The 20,867-nt window shown below is 41.5% G+C and overlaps 1 protein-coding gene across 6 annotated transcripts in view; it reads right to left on the bottom strand.

Annotated features, from left to right (window-relative positions):
• Positions 1 to 20,867, bottom strand: part of thsd7ba (thrombospondin, type I, domain containing 7Ba) — a 419,860-nt gene that overhangs the window by 8,352 nt on the left and 390,641 nt on the right. For all 6 annotated transcript variants that reach the window (XM_079357145.1, XM_079357149.1, XM_079357150.1 and 3 more), the window contains 5 exons: positions 13,065 to 13,209; positions 12,628 to 12,743; positions 12,109 to 12,226; positions 9,908 to 10,053; positions 3,189 to 3,357 (listed from right to left, as the gene is read on the bottom strand). In XM_079357145.1, the coding sequence (XP_079213271.1) occupies positions 3,189 to 3,357; positions 9,908 to 10,053; positions 12,109 to 12,226; positions 12,628 to 12,743; positions 13,065 to 13,209 (694 nt within the window). The remainder of the gene's footprint in view (positions 1 to 3,188; positions 3,358 to 9,907; positions 10,054 to 12,108; positions 12,227 to 12,627; positions 12,744 to 13,064; positions 13,210 to 20,867) is intronic.

The following is a 20,867-nucleotide window of genomic DNA, read 5'->3' as shown; positions in this document are numbered from 1 at the left end:
CTTGTAGTGATAATATCTCATGCTACAACGTCTTCTCAGTCAGAGCAACCCCCTGATTCTTTGCCCAGAACATCCATTAGTGACTGTCAGTGTATTGATGCATCCCTTTCATCTTAATATGAACCCAATCTATCAGCTCCTCTCTCCTGCTGTTCTGCCTCTGAAAACATGCTGTGGCAAATGCTTCAGTGAACAGAACACAGCAAGACAGAAACACACATGGGGTACATCACATGCATGTAGAAAACCTACACTGCACCCGTTACCTTCATACCCACACACAGACTGAAATTCACACACATCTGCTCCTGCCATCAAATGCTTATGATCCTGAGCCAAGGCATATAGCAAAGGCTGCTTTGAGTAATGAATCAGTGCAATGATCAGAGGAGAGAGAGAGAAGGATGAGCAAAAGCAAGCACTGCAAGATGATGTAGCTAAAGCTAAAAAGAGCTGAACCTGCCTTGCCAAATAGATAACTCGTCTTTTTGTCGGATAATAAGGATTGTTTTTTCTTCATTAACTGACAAAAATTCAGAAATCAGTATTTAACTATGAAGCTGACTTGTCAATCAACTATGAACGCTAAGGGATAGTATAGTTAGTTATAGTTTGTCTTTAATAGATTTTAAGCTTGGAAGCCTTATGCTGATTAAAATGAGGTCAAAGCCATCAGCCCACAGAGAGCTACAAAGAGCTCAATTCAATCTGGGGCAAAAAATATATGAATGACCCTGAAATCTGCAACTGGAATTGTCACGATGTCAAGTTATGCTTCAATTGTGACAGCACTCTGCCAGTACTAGGGAACTTAAATTATTGTGGAACACAGAAAACAGACGTACATCAAACAATGCAGTAACACAGTGAGAGCTGAAAAGGAAACAACTGATGAGCCAAAAGTGTCATGGTTTGGTTTTTGTTCTGTATTTGATCTTGTTTTAGTTTTCATTATTTCCCTTGTGTTCTGTGTATCTATGTTCCTAGTGTGTTTTCCTGTATTCTTGTGTTCTTCTATGTTGCCTGTTAGTTTATTTCCTGTCTTGTGTTTTAAGTGTAGTCTTTAGTGTTTCCTGTTTTATTTTGTAGCTCTGGTTTTGGTGGTGTCAGTGTTGGGTTTTACTTTGTACTTGTCCTCAGTGTTCTGGTCTTGTGTTCTTTGTTCCTTGTGTTTCCCGCCTTCCTGATTACCCTGATGTTCCTCACCTGTCTCGTTAGTCTCACCTGTGTCTGATTACCCCATGTCTATTTAGTCTCTGTGTCTGCCTCAGTTTCTTGTCGGTTCATTGTCATTGTCAGTGTGTCTTGTATGTCTTTGGTTGCTGCTTGTCCCTGCTTCCTGTGTTTTCTCCGTCGTGGTTTTTGTTTTTCTAGTAAGTTTTTGTTTTGCCTTTTTGTTAAAATAAATTAGTTTATTCTGTCACGGGTTAGCAGGTAGGAAACAGGGAGGAGGACCCATGAGCAGAATAAACAAATTTATTTTAACAAAAAGGCAAAACAAAAACTTACCAGAAAAACAAAAACCAAAAACCACGACGGAGAAAACGCAGGGAGCAGGGACAAGCAGCAACCAAAGACACACTGACAATGACAATGAACCGACAAGAAACTGAGGCAGACACAGAGACTAAATAGACATGGGGTAATCAGACACAGGTGAGACTAACGAGACAGGTGAGGAACATCAGGGTAATCAGGAAGGCGGGAAACACAAGGAACAAAGAACACAAGACCAGAACACTGAGGACAAGTACAAAGTAAAACCCAACACTGACACCACCAAAACCAGAGCTACAAAATAAAACAGGAAACACTAAAGACTACACTTAAAACACAAGACAGGAAATAAACTAACAGGCAACATAGAAGAACACAAGAATACAGGAAAACACACTAGGAACATAGATACACAGAACACAAGGGAAATAATGAAAACTAAAACAAGATCAAATACAGAACAAAAACCAAACCATGACACAAAAGCCCTGTTTCCACACAGCAGTCCGGTACGGATCGGTACGGTTTGGTTCGGTAAAGCCTGATCCCATTTGCGTTTCCACGACCACCCGTGCCCTATTTGGTAGGCGGCATGCCGATAGCCACGCTATGTAATAGCGTCACATGATAGCAGCTAACAGCTAACCGCTAAATAATACATTCAACAAAGGAGAAAAACATGACTCAAACAAACACAACGCTGGAAGACATTCAGCAATTCTTCTACTTTGTCACTGACATGCGGCTCTTTATTACAAAACTCAAAACTCAATCAAGCTTTGTTTCAGAGATGACTGTGTGCCACAAGGAGAAATAAACAGACGTCAACAATCGGCTGTGTGTTTAAACACAGCGGGATTGTGTTTACCGTTGTCACATAGGAAGTAACGATTCTTTCGACCAATCAACAAACTGCAGTGTTTAGCTCCACCTTTTTAGGGTTGGCTCGATATTCTTGGCACCCCAATGGAAGGGTCCCAAAAAGTAGGATGGTATGCGTCAGTTATTTGGGAATCTTTCCCGGGATTAGTCTATAGAAACGCCGCAAAATGTGTGCCGTACCAAGACGAACCGGACCGCTCGGTGGAAAGGGGGCTATAGACGCAATCAGAAGGAAGGCACAGCAGGGGTATACGCGGCAACAGCTCAGGAAGTTCAACCGTTCCCAGGAGCTGCTGACCATGTTTTACACATTATTACATTCAATCTGTTTTCTGCTCCTCCATCACTGTCTGCTTTGGATCTGCAACCAAACTGGACAGACACAGACTACAACGGACAATCAGGACTGCAGAAAAGATCATTGGTGTTGACCTTCCCCTTATTTAAGACTTATACCGGTCCAAGGTCAGGAAATGGGCAGGTAGCATCACTGCAGACCCCTCACACCCTAGACACAAACTGTTTAAGCTCCTCCCCTCTGCCAGTTCAGCTGTTCATAAGAACAGTTTCTTTCCCCAGGCTTTCATAGGCTGTTCCTTGAACTTAGTTTTGATTGATGGATTTGACTTCCTTCTAAAATCCATGGAGATGTCCTTGGTTTTATTGATATTCAAATTGAAAAGGAATTTGACAAAAAATGCTAAAAAGGTTAACTTATTGAGAAGAGTGGATGATTTAGTGACAGACTGTAGCTAATGGATATCCAACGAGACTAATATAAAAAATAATAATAATGATCGGTATTATACCCGGGCAGGGAAGGAAGCAGGGCTTCTCCATTTCCTGTTTGAGCTGCTGTCTAAGTTCATCTCCACAGAGCTCTTTCTTCACAGGCTGAGGAGAAGACTCAGGCCAGTCACCTCCGTGGACTGTACATGTCAGGTTCCTTCGATGAATTCCCTCACCACACTTTGCAGCCTGCACACACAGAGATATGAAACAGAATACTAGTTAGTTAGTTTCTGGTTAAAATAGTAAAATAATGCTAATATTTGAGGAAAATAAACTTGAACATGTACCCAACATACAAAACCAAAGTGTATTTATTTTTCATATAATGTCATTCCCTCACATTTGTTTGTACGCGTGCACATGTGAGAACCAAAATTTAGAGAAGTGTTTAAACTTGGTCGTTCGTATGTATTTTCATGGATTCATTCATCTTAATAAATGTGTGGATATATTTTAATTGTGTTAACCATCTAAGAGTAAATACAGCAGCAGAGTTATATTTGGTTTGAAGCCAACTGTCTTCTTCATTCATGCCTTATAGAGAAGTACACAAATAGTCAAGAATTTGTGGGCTGTGAATTGATTTTATTCTCCTGCATATGTTTCCTCTTAATATTCAGTATTTGAACTGTAGTGGTGGGAAAAAATAATTTAAATGTAGCCTTTGTGTGGAGTCTTAGCATATGTATAATGCGAAGACTTCATATCATATTGTGATATGATATGAATTTCTGTTTTATGTATTGTGTGTGAGTATTCTGTCTTGACCTGCCCGGGGACTTCAGATGAAATTAGCAAACTGCTATAATCTGGTACGAAGCAACGTTTTCCCTGTGAGATTAATGTTATTTCTGTACATGGTCCCTGACAACTAAACTAAAAAACTAAACTAAATGTTTACTATACTATAGAGGTTGATAGATTGATTGATGCAAAGTGACAGTTCAATGTAATACTGTGAAATCTGACTTCATGCATTTTTAAAAAAGAAATCAAACAATTTCTTATGGAGCTCAGCGTAAGTTCAGACAGGAAGACTGGTGTTATTCTTTCATTCATTCACCTCTTCATTCATTCTTAAACCACACCCCCTACTACCACCTGTATCTCTCTCTCTGGCAAGCAGGTGATCATGGGCGTGTATCATCCTGGAATTAACCAACCAGACTCTGCCACGAACTTTCTCTACCAATCAATGGCTTGCTGTCAATAGTTTAAAAAACTCTCTCTCTTCCAGTCATCCTGTAGCTGCAGGCATACGCCGCAATACGCTCTTCGTGCTGAATTTGCAGGCAGCGAGAGACGCTGCCTAAATCAGATTCAACTCAAAAGGAGAACGTCATCTCCACTCGAATGACCTCAGCCCCACGGGCAATGAAAGGACACGCAGGAGCAGGAAGCAACCTGATCATCCAAAATCTGTGAAGTTCGGTAATTACCTCAAAGCTGCATCACGTCTCTCACAGTCGCTTAAATTTCATTTCTCAGTGACAGCATTCTCACTCAAAATACAGCCTGCTTCAAGAATAATGTTTATGCTGCATTTAATCCACGCAGCTGCTAGCCTCCGCTGCTCGGTGTCAAAGGCAGAGAAAAACATCATCATGTTTTACAGCGGTCTCAGGCACATCCTTGTTAACTTTTATTTCGTAAGGAAGCGGGTATCATGGCTGGCACGACTAAGCTTGTTTATGTCACAATAACTTGAAAAAACACATAAATACTGTGTCGGGCTAATCCTTAAACCGTGGTTAACTAATCAAAACTGTTTATGTGCGTTAATGGGTTAATTCACGACCCGGCTCCTTACGCAATTCACGTGTGTGACAGCGCAGGTGATCAACCTGCATACTCAGGAATGCCTGGTTACAACGAGCTGCAGACAGCGCATATTCCTTCCGTTTTTCTCATCAGCTGAGAAAGACTAGTTTCTTTTAATGTTAAATTTCTCACGCAGTGTCACGTCATTCAGTCACTTGGCCCAATAAGTCATGTATGAAATTCTGCTAGATCGGCTGATCAATCTGCTCATCAGTTAATTGCTCAGCTTCACGTGCGTCGGGGCTCGTGGCATCAATCACAAATGCATTCCTCTCTCATTTTAAACGATTTTCAATTATTTAAATAAACGGTCGGAGTAGTGAACTAATGGCATCTTAGCAGTAGGAATAATCATATCAATATGTTACACAATAAGTGTAATTCTCGTGAACCAATTTTCATGCTCTATTCCTTTAACCATTTAAACTCAGATCTGTCGGAAAAGCTTTTTAGAAGTCCCCTTTAATCACTTCACAACGGTATTTGTCCTCAGCTGTTAGACTTTTCGTTTACTCAGGGTGTTATTAATTTATTTATAGCACGGATGCCGGTCATTCAAGAATATGTTTCCAGCATGAACAGGCTAGTAGTTCATTTTTATTTTTTATTTATGCCTGGGTATATTCAACATATTGCTGTGTCTTTTCAATGTTCATCAGATTTAGTCATACTAGGGCAGCATAAATACTTGTGAGGATTTGCATTATGACGTCTGGAATTAATTCATATTTAATCAATTATGAGTAATATGTTTGATCTAACAAGCCATATTTGGCATGATCATTTACCTCGTTGTCACCCAAATTAAATCTGATTTCAAGTTACGGAACATGTATTCGAATACATGTTGCTAAAGGAGGGTCAAACTTGACGCAGCTTGACTAGTTCATGCAAACACTATCAATTAGAATGGACTTTGAATGGGATATGCTGAAATACTTCAAAACGTAAATGCAGATAAAATGTAAATACCAACAAAGAAGTCTCTACAGACTTTCAAGTGCTTCGTTCCCTCCCCCCTCAGTGCTCCCTCTGAAGCCACGCCCCTTCCCCCCTCAGTGCTCCCTCTGAAGCCACGCCCCTCCTCCCCCTGTGCTTTCCCTGAAGCCACGCCCCGCCCCCCTCAGTGCTCCCTCTGAAGCCACGCCCTTCCTCCCCTCAGTGCTCCCTCTGAAGCCACGCCCCTCCTCCCTCAGTTCTCCCTCTGAAGCCACGCCCCTTCCCCTCAGTGCTCCCTCTGAAGCCACGCCCCTCCCCCTCAGTGCTCCCTCTGAAGCCATGCCCCTCCCCCTCAGTGCTCCCCCTGAAGCCACGCCCCTCCCCCTCAGTGCTCCCTCTGAAGCCATGCCCCTCCCCCTCAGTGCTCCCTCTGAAGCCACGCCCCTCCCCCTCAGTGCTCCCTCTGAAGCCACGCCCCTCCTCCCCCTGTGCTTTCCCTGAAGCCACGCCCCGCCCCCCTCAGTGCTCCCTCTGAAGCCACGCCCTTCCTCCCCCAGTGCTCCCTCTGAAGCCACGCCCCCTTCCCCCTCAGTGCTCCCTCTGAAGCCACGCCCCCTTCCCCCTCAGTGCTCCCTCTGAAGCCACACCCCCTCCCCCTCTGTGCAGGGAGGCGTGTGATTGGTTGATCAGATTATCGTCAGTCAACGAGGTGTGGCTAACCAGCCATATAGGATTCTGCTCATGGCTCCCAGCTCTGGCTTCTCCACACATACCAACCAGCAGCTCAATCGACCTGCACCACAATTATAAGCGTTGCAAGTACGAACAGTAGGTGGTCGTCCAGTTAAGGCACACTATTTGGCGCGTGGTCGGAAGCAACTTCCGCAGACCGATGGTATAGTGACTTGATTTCACTGAAACTAAAAAGAAAAGAAACCTAAGCCACAGTGAGGGGCTGCTACCGGGAAATTCGTAATTTACACGTCGTCCTTCGGCTGCTTCACGTTGTAAATCACACATCTGCGGACTTGTTTTAGATGTATTTATTTACCACCTTAATAAAGACACGGTTTACACGCACTTTTGGCTATTAACGAAAGGAAACGAACAAAAGAAAAGGTTCAATTAGTTGCCTCTAAACGGCGGTCAAAAACTGTGTGCTTCTCCCCGGTAAGCAGCACACCTGAGGAACAATTACCTCTTCTTCTATTTATCCCCTTTCCATGTTACTGCTGTCCAATACGCCACCTACTGTGGCAATCGGGAAATGACCTGAACATAATACAAAATGGCTCTAACACACCGGCCCCTAATTGAATGACCACAGACATTACAATTACTTTCATGTGTAAACAAATAGAGCCATAACTTAAGTCACATGCACATAGAGAACCAAACCATAAATAATAATAAAATAAAAAAAAACCTCAACCATTTGTACACATAACCCGTTTTTGTTTATGTATTTTTATATTTTTTAGGTCACTTTTATCTCATCCATGATTGCTTGTGGCTTCTGGTAGCTGTGCTCGCTGCTGACATAACAAAGCCGTGTCTCTCCTCCCCTTCTTCTTCTTGAGTTTTGACTCTCAGGAAGTTCTTCCTGTCCAGCTCCCTCCCTCCTTCCTTCTTCACTTCTGTTCCCATGGTGCTGTGCTCCCCGTCGTCATGGTGACAGATACTGTCCTGGTCCTCAGTCCCCCTGTCTAGCATCACGTCGCCCCCTTTAGACAAGGACTTCCTCCTCCTGAGCAGCTCCTGCTCTCCGCCTCGCTCGTCCAGCTTCTGCTCAGAGTGGTAGTACTTGATGTGGTAGTGGAGCAGACTGGCCTTCCTAAAAGACTTGGCGCAGCCGGCCACGGGACACTTGAAGGGGTTATGGTTGAGCTCGATGGAGAGGATGGGAGAAGGCTGATTCTTTATGACCCTGTCCAGTGGTTCTCTGCTGAACTTGTGAGTTGTTGGGAGGTGAGCCTGACGCTCCAGCAGGCGGGGTTAGGAGGAGCTGACTGGGAGGAGTCGGCTATGATTGGCTCGTTGGGAGCTCCACCGCTGTCACTTTCATTGGTTTTGTTCTTTGTTGGTGGATGGGAGGATAAAGGTTCTGCCTTCCTCTTCTTCTCCTCCTCCTCCACTCCTTCCTTCTCCTCTGTTTCCTCCTTCCTCTCCTCCTCGCTGCTCTCCCCTTTTCGAAGTGGACCATTAACTACCCAGCCAAGTAAAGTTCGTATTGCATATGGGCCATTGTCTCTGCTGTTGATGACCTCCCATGGTTCCAATACCTTAGGGGTGTTCGTGCCAATCAACAGTTCAACATCAGCATCAATGCATGGGATCTGTACACCAGAGAGATATGGCCATTTCTGCAGTTCTCCCTGTGTGATAATGTTGCTGGTGGTCACAGACATTTTATTTTGTGTGAGCACTTCTGGGAGACTGTAGAAGCGGTTACTGCCAAGACCAGCCACCTCCAACCCATTCAGGGTGCTTGCTGAAACGACCCTTTCCTGCCTAGCCTTAGATTCCACACTATGTTCAAAGGCTCTGATGAAGGTTTTATACTGAAGAGGATCACCATTGAATGCTGTAATGTCCCGAGAAGGCAAGGACATTAGGTTCTGTTGTTGAACCAGAGCCGCTGTGATTTCATTTTGTCGGTGCATTATGGTGCACAGGTCTCCTTGTACTGGTACAGAATATAGATGCTGTTGTTCCACTGATGCAGGCTGTATATTGTTGACTGGCAGAGAGGGGCTTTGTTGTGTGTTTCCATACTGCTTCATTCCAAATGTTTCCGGTTTCCATTTTGTTTCATATTTGGATCCAAGGGTTTGCTGTGGGTTTCCCTCTGCAGAGTGTGTGTTACGTCCACTTGAATCCTTTTGGGCTACTGTGAAGCTGTCCTTTGGCATTGCACTCCATGTGTGTGGTTTAAATGAGTTCGCTGCAGGATTAAATCCTTTTGAATTTGGGTTTTGTTCTTTATTCCTTTGCAAGTAAGAATTCCTTCCATCAGAAGGTGCTTGTGATTTACAGGAACATTCTGTGGCAGCTTGAAAAACTGCTAACTTTGCAGTGGATGCAGCTATTTCAGCATCAATCTCGAGCTGCTCTCTTTGTCTTCTCAGTTGCTCTTCCTGGGCCTCTAGCGCATGCTTTCCCTTTAAAGCTGCAGCTCTAGCGAGAAGTGCAGCCCTTTCTGCTTCCACTTTAAGGCGGGATGAAGCTGTAGATTTGCCACTTTTATTACTGCTTTTACCACTTTTGTTACTTTCTTTACCACTACCTATGCTTTTCCAATGAGAATGCCTCGTTTTCGTGCCGGACAACATGTCAGCGGTCGCTGAACCCTACATGCAGGTCACACGATTACAGGGCAGATTAGCAGTCATGCTGGCCACGTGTCGGGTCTGTCAGATCCAGACACGCCGGGCCAGATGGCTATAGGTCAGGTACAGTAGTCTGCAGCCGGCGAGCCCAACATGCGTGCCACACGACTATAGAGCAGCTTAAAAGGGTCATGCAAAGCCACGTCAGGTGAGAACCTAGACTGGCGCATGATCAGGTAAGTCACCATACAATAACTACACAGGGTGAATATTCTCTGATCGGATTTAACAATTAATCAATGTTCATCAAAATGTTTCCCACAGACTCCAGGCAGCCGTAAGGTAAAACCTATAATGATTCTACCTTTGTCTCTCACTTTATTTTGGGGGGCATCCTATCCCGCGTCGGCCTCACTACCCCTCGGAGCTCATGAAGTCGTCATGACGGAGTCTAGCCCCCAAAAGACTTTGCACATTTCATTCTACAATTGTTGCACATTTCATTGTAATAAATAATTGTTCATTCTTAATTAAGTCTCTCCTGATTGAAATATAGTATATGCTGCAAGTTGGCACATTGTTCATCACATTAAAGTAGTAATTTGCTGTAGCAATCCTTGATGTAGTGTTTACTGAGCAGGTCATACCTCAACAGTGCATGGAGACCAGTCACTTAAAAGCCATGTATAGCAAGGCTTAATGGGACATGGTTTGGTCTGGCTGAGCTGGTTAGGACAGGGACGACCCTCTTCTTGAGCTTCCTGCAGGATTCTTCGAGTACGCACATGCTGACCTGCAGAACATCAAGACCCACACACCATTTGAAGGACAATAAAACAAAAGTAGTGACCAAGTACATTTGTCAACTGCATTCATAAAATGTCAGTGTTCAAGCAGAATATTGTCTCTATCTTTAAATGTATGTTATCATGGAATACAATGAATACTAAACTACATTCCAGAAAAACATTAATCATTAAATTATGTTTAAGCCCAGTAAAATTCAATAAGTCAATAAAATAGAGGGACCATGCTATTTATGTTGGAGTATGGAGAGGCAACATCTCCTAAGTAAATGAAAAAAAAGTTCATGAACAAGAGGAATGAAGACAACTTTACTGCATCTGTATGACTGTGACACAGTGCTATGCTTAAATCCACAATTTTGCTATGCAAGGGATTTTTTTTAAGCTAGCAAATAATGTGTGAAAGGAAAAGGCAACAGCCACCAATCAGGATTATAATGTATTAACAGCTCACTCATTGTCTTGATCCTGAAAGGCTCACTGAAAAGTCCTTCATCAGCCTATCAAGACAAAACAGAGCCCCTATGCATTTGTGTTTCACGAGGGGGGTGCCAAGCTTAATGGTCTCAAGGCAGACAAAGCAAAAAGACTTCATCTCTGCCATCTCAAAAATCAAATCCAAAAAATCAATGTTCCTGTGGCGCCTGACCAAACTAGATATGCTTGTTGTTTGCATCTGACACAGATATGATGCAAGGAAAGACACATCCATCATCAAGGCTCACAGATGTTTTTGATGTGTGAGAAGGAGCGAAGAGTTACCAAGAGAATCACAGTGACAGTATTAGAGCAGATAGATAGTCATGAGTTTGAATCCCCACTTGAAATCATGTCTTAGTTTGATGTTATTAAGATAAGAGATCACTGTGAGAAGAAAATTAGTTAATGACAAATTAAAACTAATTTTTTACCCTAGTTTTAAAATAATTTCCGCAGTTACTGTTGAGTCTATCTTATTCACAGTGTAACAAGTGCATGGAGGATGTTAGTATGATCAAGAACATCTCCACATGTGAATACCATCTCCTCTGCCCTCCACTTGAGCTTAAAGGGATACTTTACCCATTTGCATGAAACTTTGTATCATTAGAAACATGGTAGTAGTGTTGAATGGTCATGAATCCAACCCTCATTTTGCCCTGAGATGAGAAAAATATGTTTTTCTTTTCTTGAAAGTGTTATGTGATGCAATATGACGCTTTTTGCATCACATGAAGAAAACTTTCAAGCAAAGAAAAACATATTTTTCTTGTCTCAGGGCAAAATGAGGGTTGGATTCACGACAATTCAACACTACTACCATATTTCTAATGATACACAGCTTCATGTAAATGGGTGAAGTATCCCTTTAAAACATCTGGAAGAGAAGGACACATGTGCCAATGTTGTTTCTGGACTTCAGCTTAGCGTTCAATACAATTATCCCACAGCATCTTGTGAGCAAACTGGCCCCCCTTGGATTCAGCAGACCCCAGTCTTTGCAGCTGGGCAACAACACCTCCAGTGTCATCTCCCTGAGCATGGCTGAGTTGTGACTCTGCTGCTGTTCACACTGAAGTTTGCAGGCATACAACAGTGGGCCTCATCCTTGGCAACAATGACATAGACTACAGAGAGGAGGCTAGTTGGCAGATGCAGAATGGTTGTTTTCTAAACATGCAGAGGTGGAGTGTACATTTAATTTGTCAACACTGAATAATAAATGAAAATCACAACTGATAAAAAATGAATCTGCTAGGGGCAACAGTGGCCTAGTAGTCTGTGTGCGCCCCCCTAAGGCTGTTGTCCTCAAACCTGCTTCAAAACTGACCCCTTTACCACATCTATTTCCCCGCTCTCTCTCCTCCATTTCTGACTCTATCCAATATATTTTTTTTCTAAAAGCATAAAAAGCCTGAAAATTAACCAATTATTCAACAATCCAACATCAATACAAACAAAAGTAGACAATATGATGAAATGCCACACCTCTGATGACCTTGTTTGTTTAGTGGGTGGAGGACTGTGTTCCTGTGTTTTAAGTTACGTTTTCTCGCCGATACCTTTGCTTCCACAGGTGTGTGGACATTCAGCCCATGGTGACCAATCTGAGAGTATACAGTTGACAGGACAGTCAACCATGCATCTTTCAGAAAGCCTCCACTGGTTGATCAGACCAAACTGTAGAAAACAAAATGGACAAGGTGTATACATTTGTCTATCTAAAAATATTGCAGGGAAGTGGGGATTCAGATTTCAAAATTGTTTGAAAACGTAATTTTCCATAAAGTATAAGTGTATACTCTTTAAAGGGATAAGCTTTTTTTGTTGTTTTTTGTTTTTGTCAGGTTTTGCAGTAGCAACTATATTACCCATGGGAGATACTAGTCAGAATGGTCCCTTTATTCAGCAAAGCACTCTAACCAAAGGGGCTTAGCTGACTGTCATCTCCATCAACTATAACAAATACTATTGATAGCTATACCTCATAAAACCCTGCTTAAAAAAAACTCTATCCTTTTGAGATAACCGTTCAATCTGCAGTATTCCATTATTAACAGAATGTTTGATGACATAGTTACCTGCTTGCACTTTGATAATTCCACAATCTCACCATCACTGCGAATACAGTCCAAGAGCCGAAGTCGTAATCCCCAACCACAGATAGCATGTTCACTCAAATGACATGTACTCCAGTCTGAAATACACACAAACACACACACAGACACCACCACCACCAACAACAACAACATAACAACAATATCTGTGTCACTGTCATAAAAAATGTGTATGCCAATGCCAGCGGAATCTCTCTGTTCTAACAACATTGTGCTACAGTCATAATGTTTTATTTTTGGAATCTCCCATAACCTTGTTTTACAGAAGCAAACACAGCCAACCCCTCAGGCTTGGCTTTGCATTTATTCAGTTCATTACGTTCACAAAAAAAATGTCTGCACTGGCAGAACCTGCCATGTATTTTTCACTTGCACCTCAGAGCTGCTGTTACAATTCCTACCTGAGACTCTGTACTGGTAGGTGAAGCAGGTGCTGTTGAGGATACAAGGCTCTGACTGGACCAGCTCTGGACAGGATGAGTTTTCCGAGGCTGGGAGGCGCAGGATATGTCTGCTTCTGTTTCTTGTTGTTGCTTGGTCACACTGCTGCATAACAGTAGCAACATAAAACAAAATTAGTTGTTAAAAGGTACAGGTTAAGGGGAATTAGATGGAAGCTATTTAGATTAAAGTGTGCCTGAACACAGAAACTACAGCTAGCTTTCAGGACCACCAGGTATATATATTTACCACTCAAGGATCAACAGTTAAGTTATTTATTTTACTTTTAAACCTGAGTATAATGTTATTATATTCAACTAAACCTCTGATTGGAAGAAAATACATTAAAATTGCTTCAGTAGAAGCAACCTTGAAACAAGCTATGTTGGCTGCAAAGATATCCTCTTGGGCCATTAAAATAAATCAAAGTTTTCAGTAAAAGTGCATTCTTTTATCACAAGTCTCTGGCTTGCTTTTGTTTTCTAAGTTTAAGACATTTGATGGCCACAAACCTTTTTATTCAGTTCTCAAATTTCAAGTAATATAAATTACTATTTTGCCATAATCAAATGGGTCTACTCTCTTTTTTGCCATGGGCTTCAAGCTTAATTATTTCAATCAGGAGAGACAATTTATACTAAGAAAATTATTTATTACAATAAATAATATGAAAATGTGACTTAACAGAAAGTATTTGGCGCTTGGACTCTATGGGGTGGTTGATGTGTTTGGAGAATTAAATTCTGAAGGTCACTGTAATAAATTCCCCCATGGAGTCCAGACCCTTGTGGTGGTGAAGCTGATGATTTGATGAGACCAGCTGGGTGAAGAATTGATGAATGACGGATCTGCTGATGAAGATGATCAGCATAAAGAAACTAGGGCAGGAAAGAATCATATTTAAAAGGGAAGCAGAATGATGATAGGTTGAAAATGAGGGAGGAACACCGTGCCATTTTAAATGACTACCGCTGACGAGACAGGTTGATTGTATAAACAGACTAATTTGTACGAGTCTGAAACAGTTGTTACATTGCTTTACTAAACCATCAAAATCCATAAAAGCATAATACAAGAGTTACTTGTCTATCGTTGCTATGGGCAATTGTTTTATGTATCTTAGTTATTTAGACACTATAATCCCTTGTAGTTCTGCTACATAGACCACATTTCATATAGATATACAGCAACGCTCTGAAAAATAATATTGCAAAATTATAGTTCATCATGTCCATTGTTGAGGAAAGCTGAGCTAGAACTTTAAAGATTTTTCAGTCTATACTTACAACCTTAAAATAGTAATTTTTACTAAAAAGAATGTATCCATTTGCTCTTGTTGCATCAGGAAATTCTCATCAATGTCTGTTATTTCCAAAAGAGAACCTGTTTGTTGCTGTTATTGTGCCCTTGATGTGTAATCATAAACTAAGATTCAACCGTATATGTATGCATTTGATACACACAACCGTCTAACAGTCTTCAGGCTCAACTTCCCTTTTGGGTGTTTACAGCCTAAAACCATGAGCAAAACAGTTTAAATACAGAGGAATACATATTAGTATGCAAACCATATTACATTTTTGATCACAGAAACATGTAAAGAGTTTGGGGATTTTCTGTTTTTTATTTTATGTAACTGAAACAAAACATACATTTTGACCTGTGTGTTTACATAAATGTACGGCAGACACAAAAAATCAATCAACACAATTATTTGAGTGCAGAAAAATGAAAAATCAAACCTGAGCTATAACAGCTGAGCACCAGTTCAAAATACAGCAGACAGAATCGTGGATACCCCTAACAGTTTGTCATTTTCCCTATCCTGAACTGCAAACCCCAGTATGAAGGGACAATTGCCTTCTCACACAAGAAGCTACAGTATAGTAGTCTGACTTGAAAGTGCCTTGATTATCATCCTGACAATCTACATTCAGCTAAATTCACCTCTGGCTGTACTTCAGGAAACAGCTTGAATAGACGTGCTCTTGAATATGAAAAAACTGTTTGGCAAAGCCCAGTCATGTTTTTCTTTCTCCAGTCTCCAGTCACAAAAAAACATTTTCTTATCATGAACAAGTTAGTTGGTATTGTTTTCCCCCAACAATCTAGCCCTAAAAGCATTTATTTTTCCATTGCCAGTTTTTTTCTTTTTTTTTTTTTAAATCAAGGCACTCTAAAAAGGCACAGCAAAAAAAGTCTGGATGTGTGCAATTACACAACATTGTAGGTTGTGTGTATCCTTTGCATGGTGAAAATGCACAACTTTAATGCTGTGCTTGTTTTTCAGCATAAAGACTGCTCTGGATTCATCCTTGATACTCTGTGACAGGAACAGCTTAAGCCTCCTCTAATAAGGTGAGTTGTTAAAAATATTTATATGGCGTCCTTGGACCCAAAATTAGGACAGAGTTAATCACAATTCTGCACTCAGTGAACTACAACATCATAAAGTAGTTAATCTTAAAGCTGAATACAGCAATGGTTCTATTAAAAAAAAATTGGTAAATGTAGTTGAGTAGCACATTTAGTACTAAGCATCCCCTTCTGCAGGGACATAAGTTAGTTGTGGAATAAACACATCTGTGAAACATGTCAGAAATTTAGATTTAATTTTAAAGAGCTTAATCTCTCATCAGTGTCTCAGGGCACATGTACCAGTCAGTCAGAATGTGAGACATACAGGAGATGCAGAATCAACAATCATTCAGTGGCTTGAGTTTCTGTATGACAACATGATGTTTTGAGACTAAAATTCTTGAAGGTCAGGTTGTAGAGGTTTTTATGCAAAAACGGGCAATTAATTTTGGCTTTCCCAATTACAATTGCAATTTGGGAAACACTATATGATAACCATCATCAATAAAGGGTCGATTGAAGGTCAACCTTTAGTTAATAGTTATTTTACTGTTCACAGACAATTAAATAATATTTAACAATGTTATGTTCACAGTTTACTCACCCCGGTCCCCAAGAAGAAAAACCCCAGTGAGCCAGGCGACTTCAGACTCATTTTGTTACACAATAAAAGTGTTTGTTAATGATTACCAAATGATTTGTAAACCTTTCAGAGATCATTTACCAAACATTAATAAGACTATAAACATTACATCGATACATGGAGCAGATTTGTCATTTGTCTAGAAATCGTCTATTATTTTAACAATAAAATTCTAAACATCAGAGACAAAGATAGTAATCTCCTGCCCTTACCTGGGACTGCACATAAGTCTGATACAGCAGAAACAGTTCTAAAACCTGACATTAACCTCTACATTTTTTCTCCAATTGACCTTTCAGAACTAAGTTCTATTTCAATCAGGAGAGACAAGTGATCTAAAGAAAATTATTTATTACAATGATAACAAGAAAATGTGGCTTGACATTAATCTTTTGCGCTTGGACTCTATGGGGTGGATGACGAGCTTGGAGAATGAAATTCTCAGCGTCATTAGGATAAATCCCCCAATGGAGTCCTGACACTAGTGGTAGTGAAGCTGAGGACTTGATGAGACCGAGTGGGATGAAGAATTGATGGATGATTCTGCTGCTGAAGATGGTGGTGATGGGGAGTTGGAGGGGCGCATGAACACCATCTTGGAAGGAATTAGGGTAGAGAAAGAATGATATTTAAAAGGGGAGAAGAACAAAGATAGGCTGAAAATAAGGGAAGAATGCTGTTCCATTGGTTAGATGAGGTCCGCTGACAGGACAGCTAATTAACCCAAAGACAGCCCCGACTGACAGCAGAAATGTAATAGCGTGAGATCGGGTGAATGAGAAAGACCTGAATCGTGGATCACTTATAGTCTTCCTTACTGAGCTTATGCTAGAGCAGGGGTGTCCAAAGTGTGGCCCGGGGGCCATTTGTGGCCCTTGAGTGGATTTTTTGTGGCCCTTGACTTCAAATCGAAGAATCAGAAGATTTTGGCCCCAGGCCTCATCAGATGGCATATTTCGTTCTTTTTTTCTTTTTCATTTTAGCGAGGGAGACCTATAAAAGCCTGACTATTCTTTCCAAAAAATTAGAACACAACAGTTTCCCACTGCAATTAGTTCTTGTGTATTTACATAATTTTTTGAAGAGGTCAAAATACAAAAAGTTCCTTCCAATATTTAAAAAAAAACAAAAAAAAAAAACCCTGTGGCCCGTGAGCAATTCTAACGTGACAATTTTGGCCCGCAAGAAAAAAAGTTTGGACACCACTGCGCTAGAGCTTCATTTCTGTGTCTAACCCGTCAGCCTGTCTTTTTGACCCAATCCCAACCAAGCTGTTTAAGAAGACGGTCTTTCTCTTAGTTAGCGGCTCTATATTACTGTAGTTATTATTAGTATGTCTCTACCGGAAGGATTCAGGATCTCCAGATAACTATAGACCTATGTCTAACCTTCTTTCTGTCTCAAAGATCCTAGAGAAAGTGAGAAAGTTCATCAGTTTGTACATGTAAATGATGATTCCTCCTCTGAATCCCCTGTGTGTCCGGAATTGTACTCCTCTGTAAACAGCTGATCTCGGCAGTAAACACCAAGCACCACTTTAGAAACTGCATGTTTTATCTTTAAAAATGTGTATTCAAATGTATAGTCTCTTTGGTATATGGAAAAAAAGACAATATTATCAGGACAGATTAATACTTTGTTACACTTTATTTTATAAATTGAACAGTTACAAAAATGAAAAAAAAAAAAAACTATTTTAGCATGTGCAAAATTCAGGGCACCCTACAGTGTCAGTCGTTTCAGTACTGAGTAACACCCCTTCAAGCAGATATAGATAGATAGATAGATAGATAGATAGATAGATAGATAGATAGATACTTTATTGATCCCGAGGGAAATTCAAGGCATTCAGTAGCAGTATACAGACAGGCAGGACACAAGAAATTAGTTACAATACACATCCGCTGTCCCCCCCTCCCCTCTGTATACAATAATCCCCACAACCAACTATCGCAGTGTCGTCCGAGTATTTCTGCATGTGGCAGAGCTCAGAGTTATACTGGAAGTCAGAGGTGTACAGGCTGAACAGGACAGGGGAGAGCACGGTCCCCTATGGTGCTCTGGTGCTGCTGACCACAGTGTCAGATGTGCAGTCCTTCAGTCTGACGTACTGTGGTATCTCTGTGAGGTAGTCCGTGATCCACCTCACCAGGAGCGAGTCCACCCTCATCTCGGTCAGCTTGTCTCTCAGTAGGAGGGGATGGATGGTGTCGAAAGCGCTTGAGAAATCAAAGAACATGATTCTCATTACGCTGCTCCCTTTGTCCAGATGAGAGTAAGCCCTGTGTAGAAGATAGAGGATGGCATCGTCCACGTCCACCTTTGCCTGGTATGCAAATGCAGGGGATCCTGTGCGTGTTGGACCTGGGGTCTGAGGTGTTGGAGCAGCAGCCGTTCAAAAGTCTTCATAACGTGGGATGTCAGAGCGGTTGGTCTGAAGTTGTCTGGCTCACTGGGGTTTTTCTTCTTGGGGTCCGGGGTGAGGCACAAAGTCTTCCAGAGCACAGGAACCTTCCCAAGCCGCAGGCTCATGTTGAAGACGTGCTGAAGTGGCTCCCCCAGCTCAGCAGAGCAGGCCTTTAGCATCCTGGGACACACCTTGTCCGGGCCTGCTGCCTTCCTGGGACGGAGTCTCTTCAGCTCCTTGCTCACCTGGTCTCTGGTGATGGTGGGGGGGGAGGGGGGATGAATCTCACAGCTTGTAAAAGCTTTTTATAGCCAACTACAAGTGGATTCTATTACTTCAAATTTTCCCCCATTCTTCCTTGCTAAAGGAATCCTCTTTTCAGCATCAGCTTTTTGACAGATGCTGTGATATTTGCCTCCGGAATTTGCTGGTATTTAATGGAATACATTTTTCCCTTCACCCGAGCAATGCTTCCTGGCCCACTGGCTGCAACACAACCCGAAAGCATGATGGATCCACCCATATTTAACAGTTGGCAAGGTTTTCTTTAAAAAAAACCTTTCTTGCTTTACCTTTATCAACAGCCTACGAGCTGTTCTTTCCAAGAGTTTGGTCTTCCAGATCTCATCTTGACCTCCAAAGTTCCTCTCACCTGCCATCTCTCAATTATACCTTGCACTCTGGAAACTGCAAGCTGAAAACTGTTGGGCCTTCCATGTTGAGAACAGGCAAACAAAGGACTTGGGCCTGTTCCCCTCTGAAGAGCCTAATGAGAGTACTCATAGTGATACCAAAAAGCTTTTAGAAAACTCATAGTCCCAGAAGCCTTTGCAATACTTCACACCTACATGTGAAAAGAAGGGGGACCCGCAATCTCTCTCCTCTCATTGGAGGGGACTGAAGGAGCACCTCCTCCCATGAAGCCAGGGTTATAAAACTCCAGGACAACTAGTGTCCATTCTCTTTCCATATGTCGACCTCAGACGTCCGGAGATACCCCTTGGCATATTTTTTCACAGCACGCTTCTCTGTGTTTCAAAAGTTTTGGTGCGCAGCTAACCCAAGGCCTTTTAGCATACCAACATCCTGAATTCCAAGCTCAGCTCATCCACTTAAACACATCTTCACAAAGAGCGTCTTATTTCTGCCGAATTGAAACGGTATTGAGAGAGATCTAAAGTTTACGTCTCATTCTGTCCTGTAAAGAAAGGACATCCACAGAGATCACCTCGCTCGACGGAGGACACCCCGGCCCTACTCACACTCTCACGCATGGAGACGTCTAAAGACCGCTCCAGCAAAGGACCTTTTTTCCTCTCATCAACCGCAGACAACGTTTACAAGTGAGCATTAGTTATAGATCTGGGCAGTTAGCTTTAGAAAGTGTTTAATAACTTTATTTTTGTGAAACTGTAATATATAATATAATATAATATTTGCTTGGTATTTCACCACCACTGAGTAAAACCTCTTTTTTTGTTGTTATCCTTTGTTGTCTGTAGTTTAGTGTATAATAGTGATTTGTTTGATTGAGTTTCATTGATTAACTTGATGTTTCTTTGTTTAGTAAATTAAAAATTTAAAGAGCAGTTGTTTGTGGTTTCTGTGTATTCACGTTGTGACAGGCTGGGTGAAAGGGCTTTGTGTTCGGATTTCACACCTTCAATACAGATTTTTAGTTATTTAGTTATGATGATTTAATAAGGCTGAACGATTTATTGTTTTCTGATCGAAATCGCGATTTTTGATGCGGTTTTTGGCAGTGCTTCTGACCCAGGAGCTGTTGTGTCAATTTACACATGCACGCTGTCTATTCTGCCCCTGCTTGTGTGCGTTACTTCTTATTAGCCTGATACACAGCTCGACAGTGCTAAAGATAAAGAGTTTTCCTCCAATGAAAAAGCTGAAGTTTCTGTGTCCAGTCTTTAATAAAGGAAGCACTGTAAAACTAAACACAAGTTATTCGTCTCACAATATGCTAAACAACCGAAAAGTCCGCTAGCTTGATGCTAACGTCTATGAGAATTTGAATAGGAATGCTAGCGGTTAGCATCGCAAATGTATCAATTGTTGTTATCTCACGTTGTAACCTTATTAAACATACTCAAGAAACAATGCAAGATCTGAACATGAAATGACGCTCACAGGCAAATGTTTCGGTCCTATGGCTAGAAGAAAATATGGAGACATTGTTGGCTTCTCTTGTTGCATAATTTCTGTGAACTAAATCACCTACGGCAACCCCAAAGGCACAAAATATGTCAACACTTATGACCAGATTTCTGTCAAACTGACACTAAAAACAAGAACATCGCACCATCTGTGTGTTTCTACTCAATAAATAAATCTGAAATC

This window comes from Symphodus melops (genome assembly GCF_947650265.1).
Source record: "Symphodus melops genome assembly, chromosome: 12".
NCBI classification, from domain to species: Eukaryota; Metazoa; Chordata; class Actinopteri; order Labriformes; family Labridae; genus Symphodus; species Symphodus melops.
This window is presented reverse-complemented; position numbering and strand designations above follow the sequence as displayed.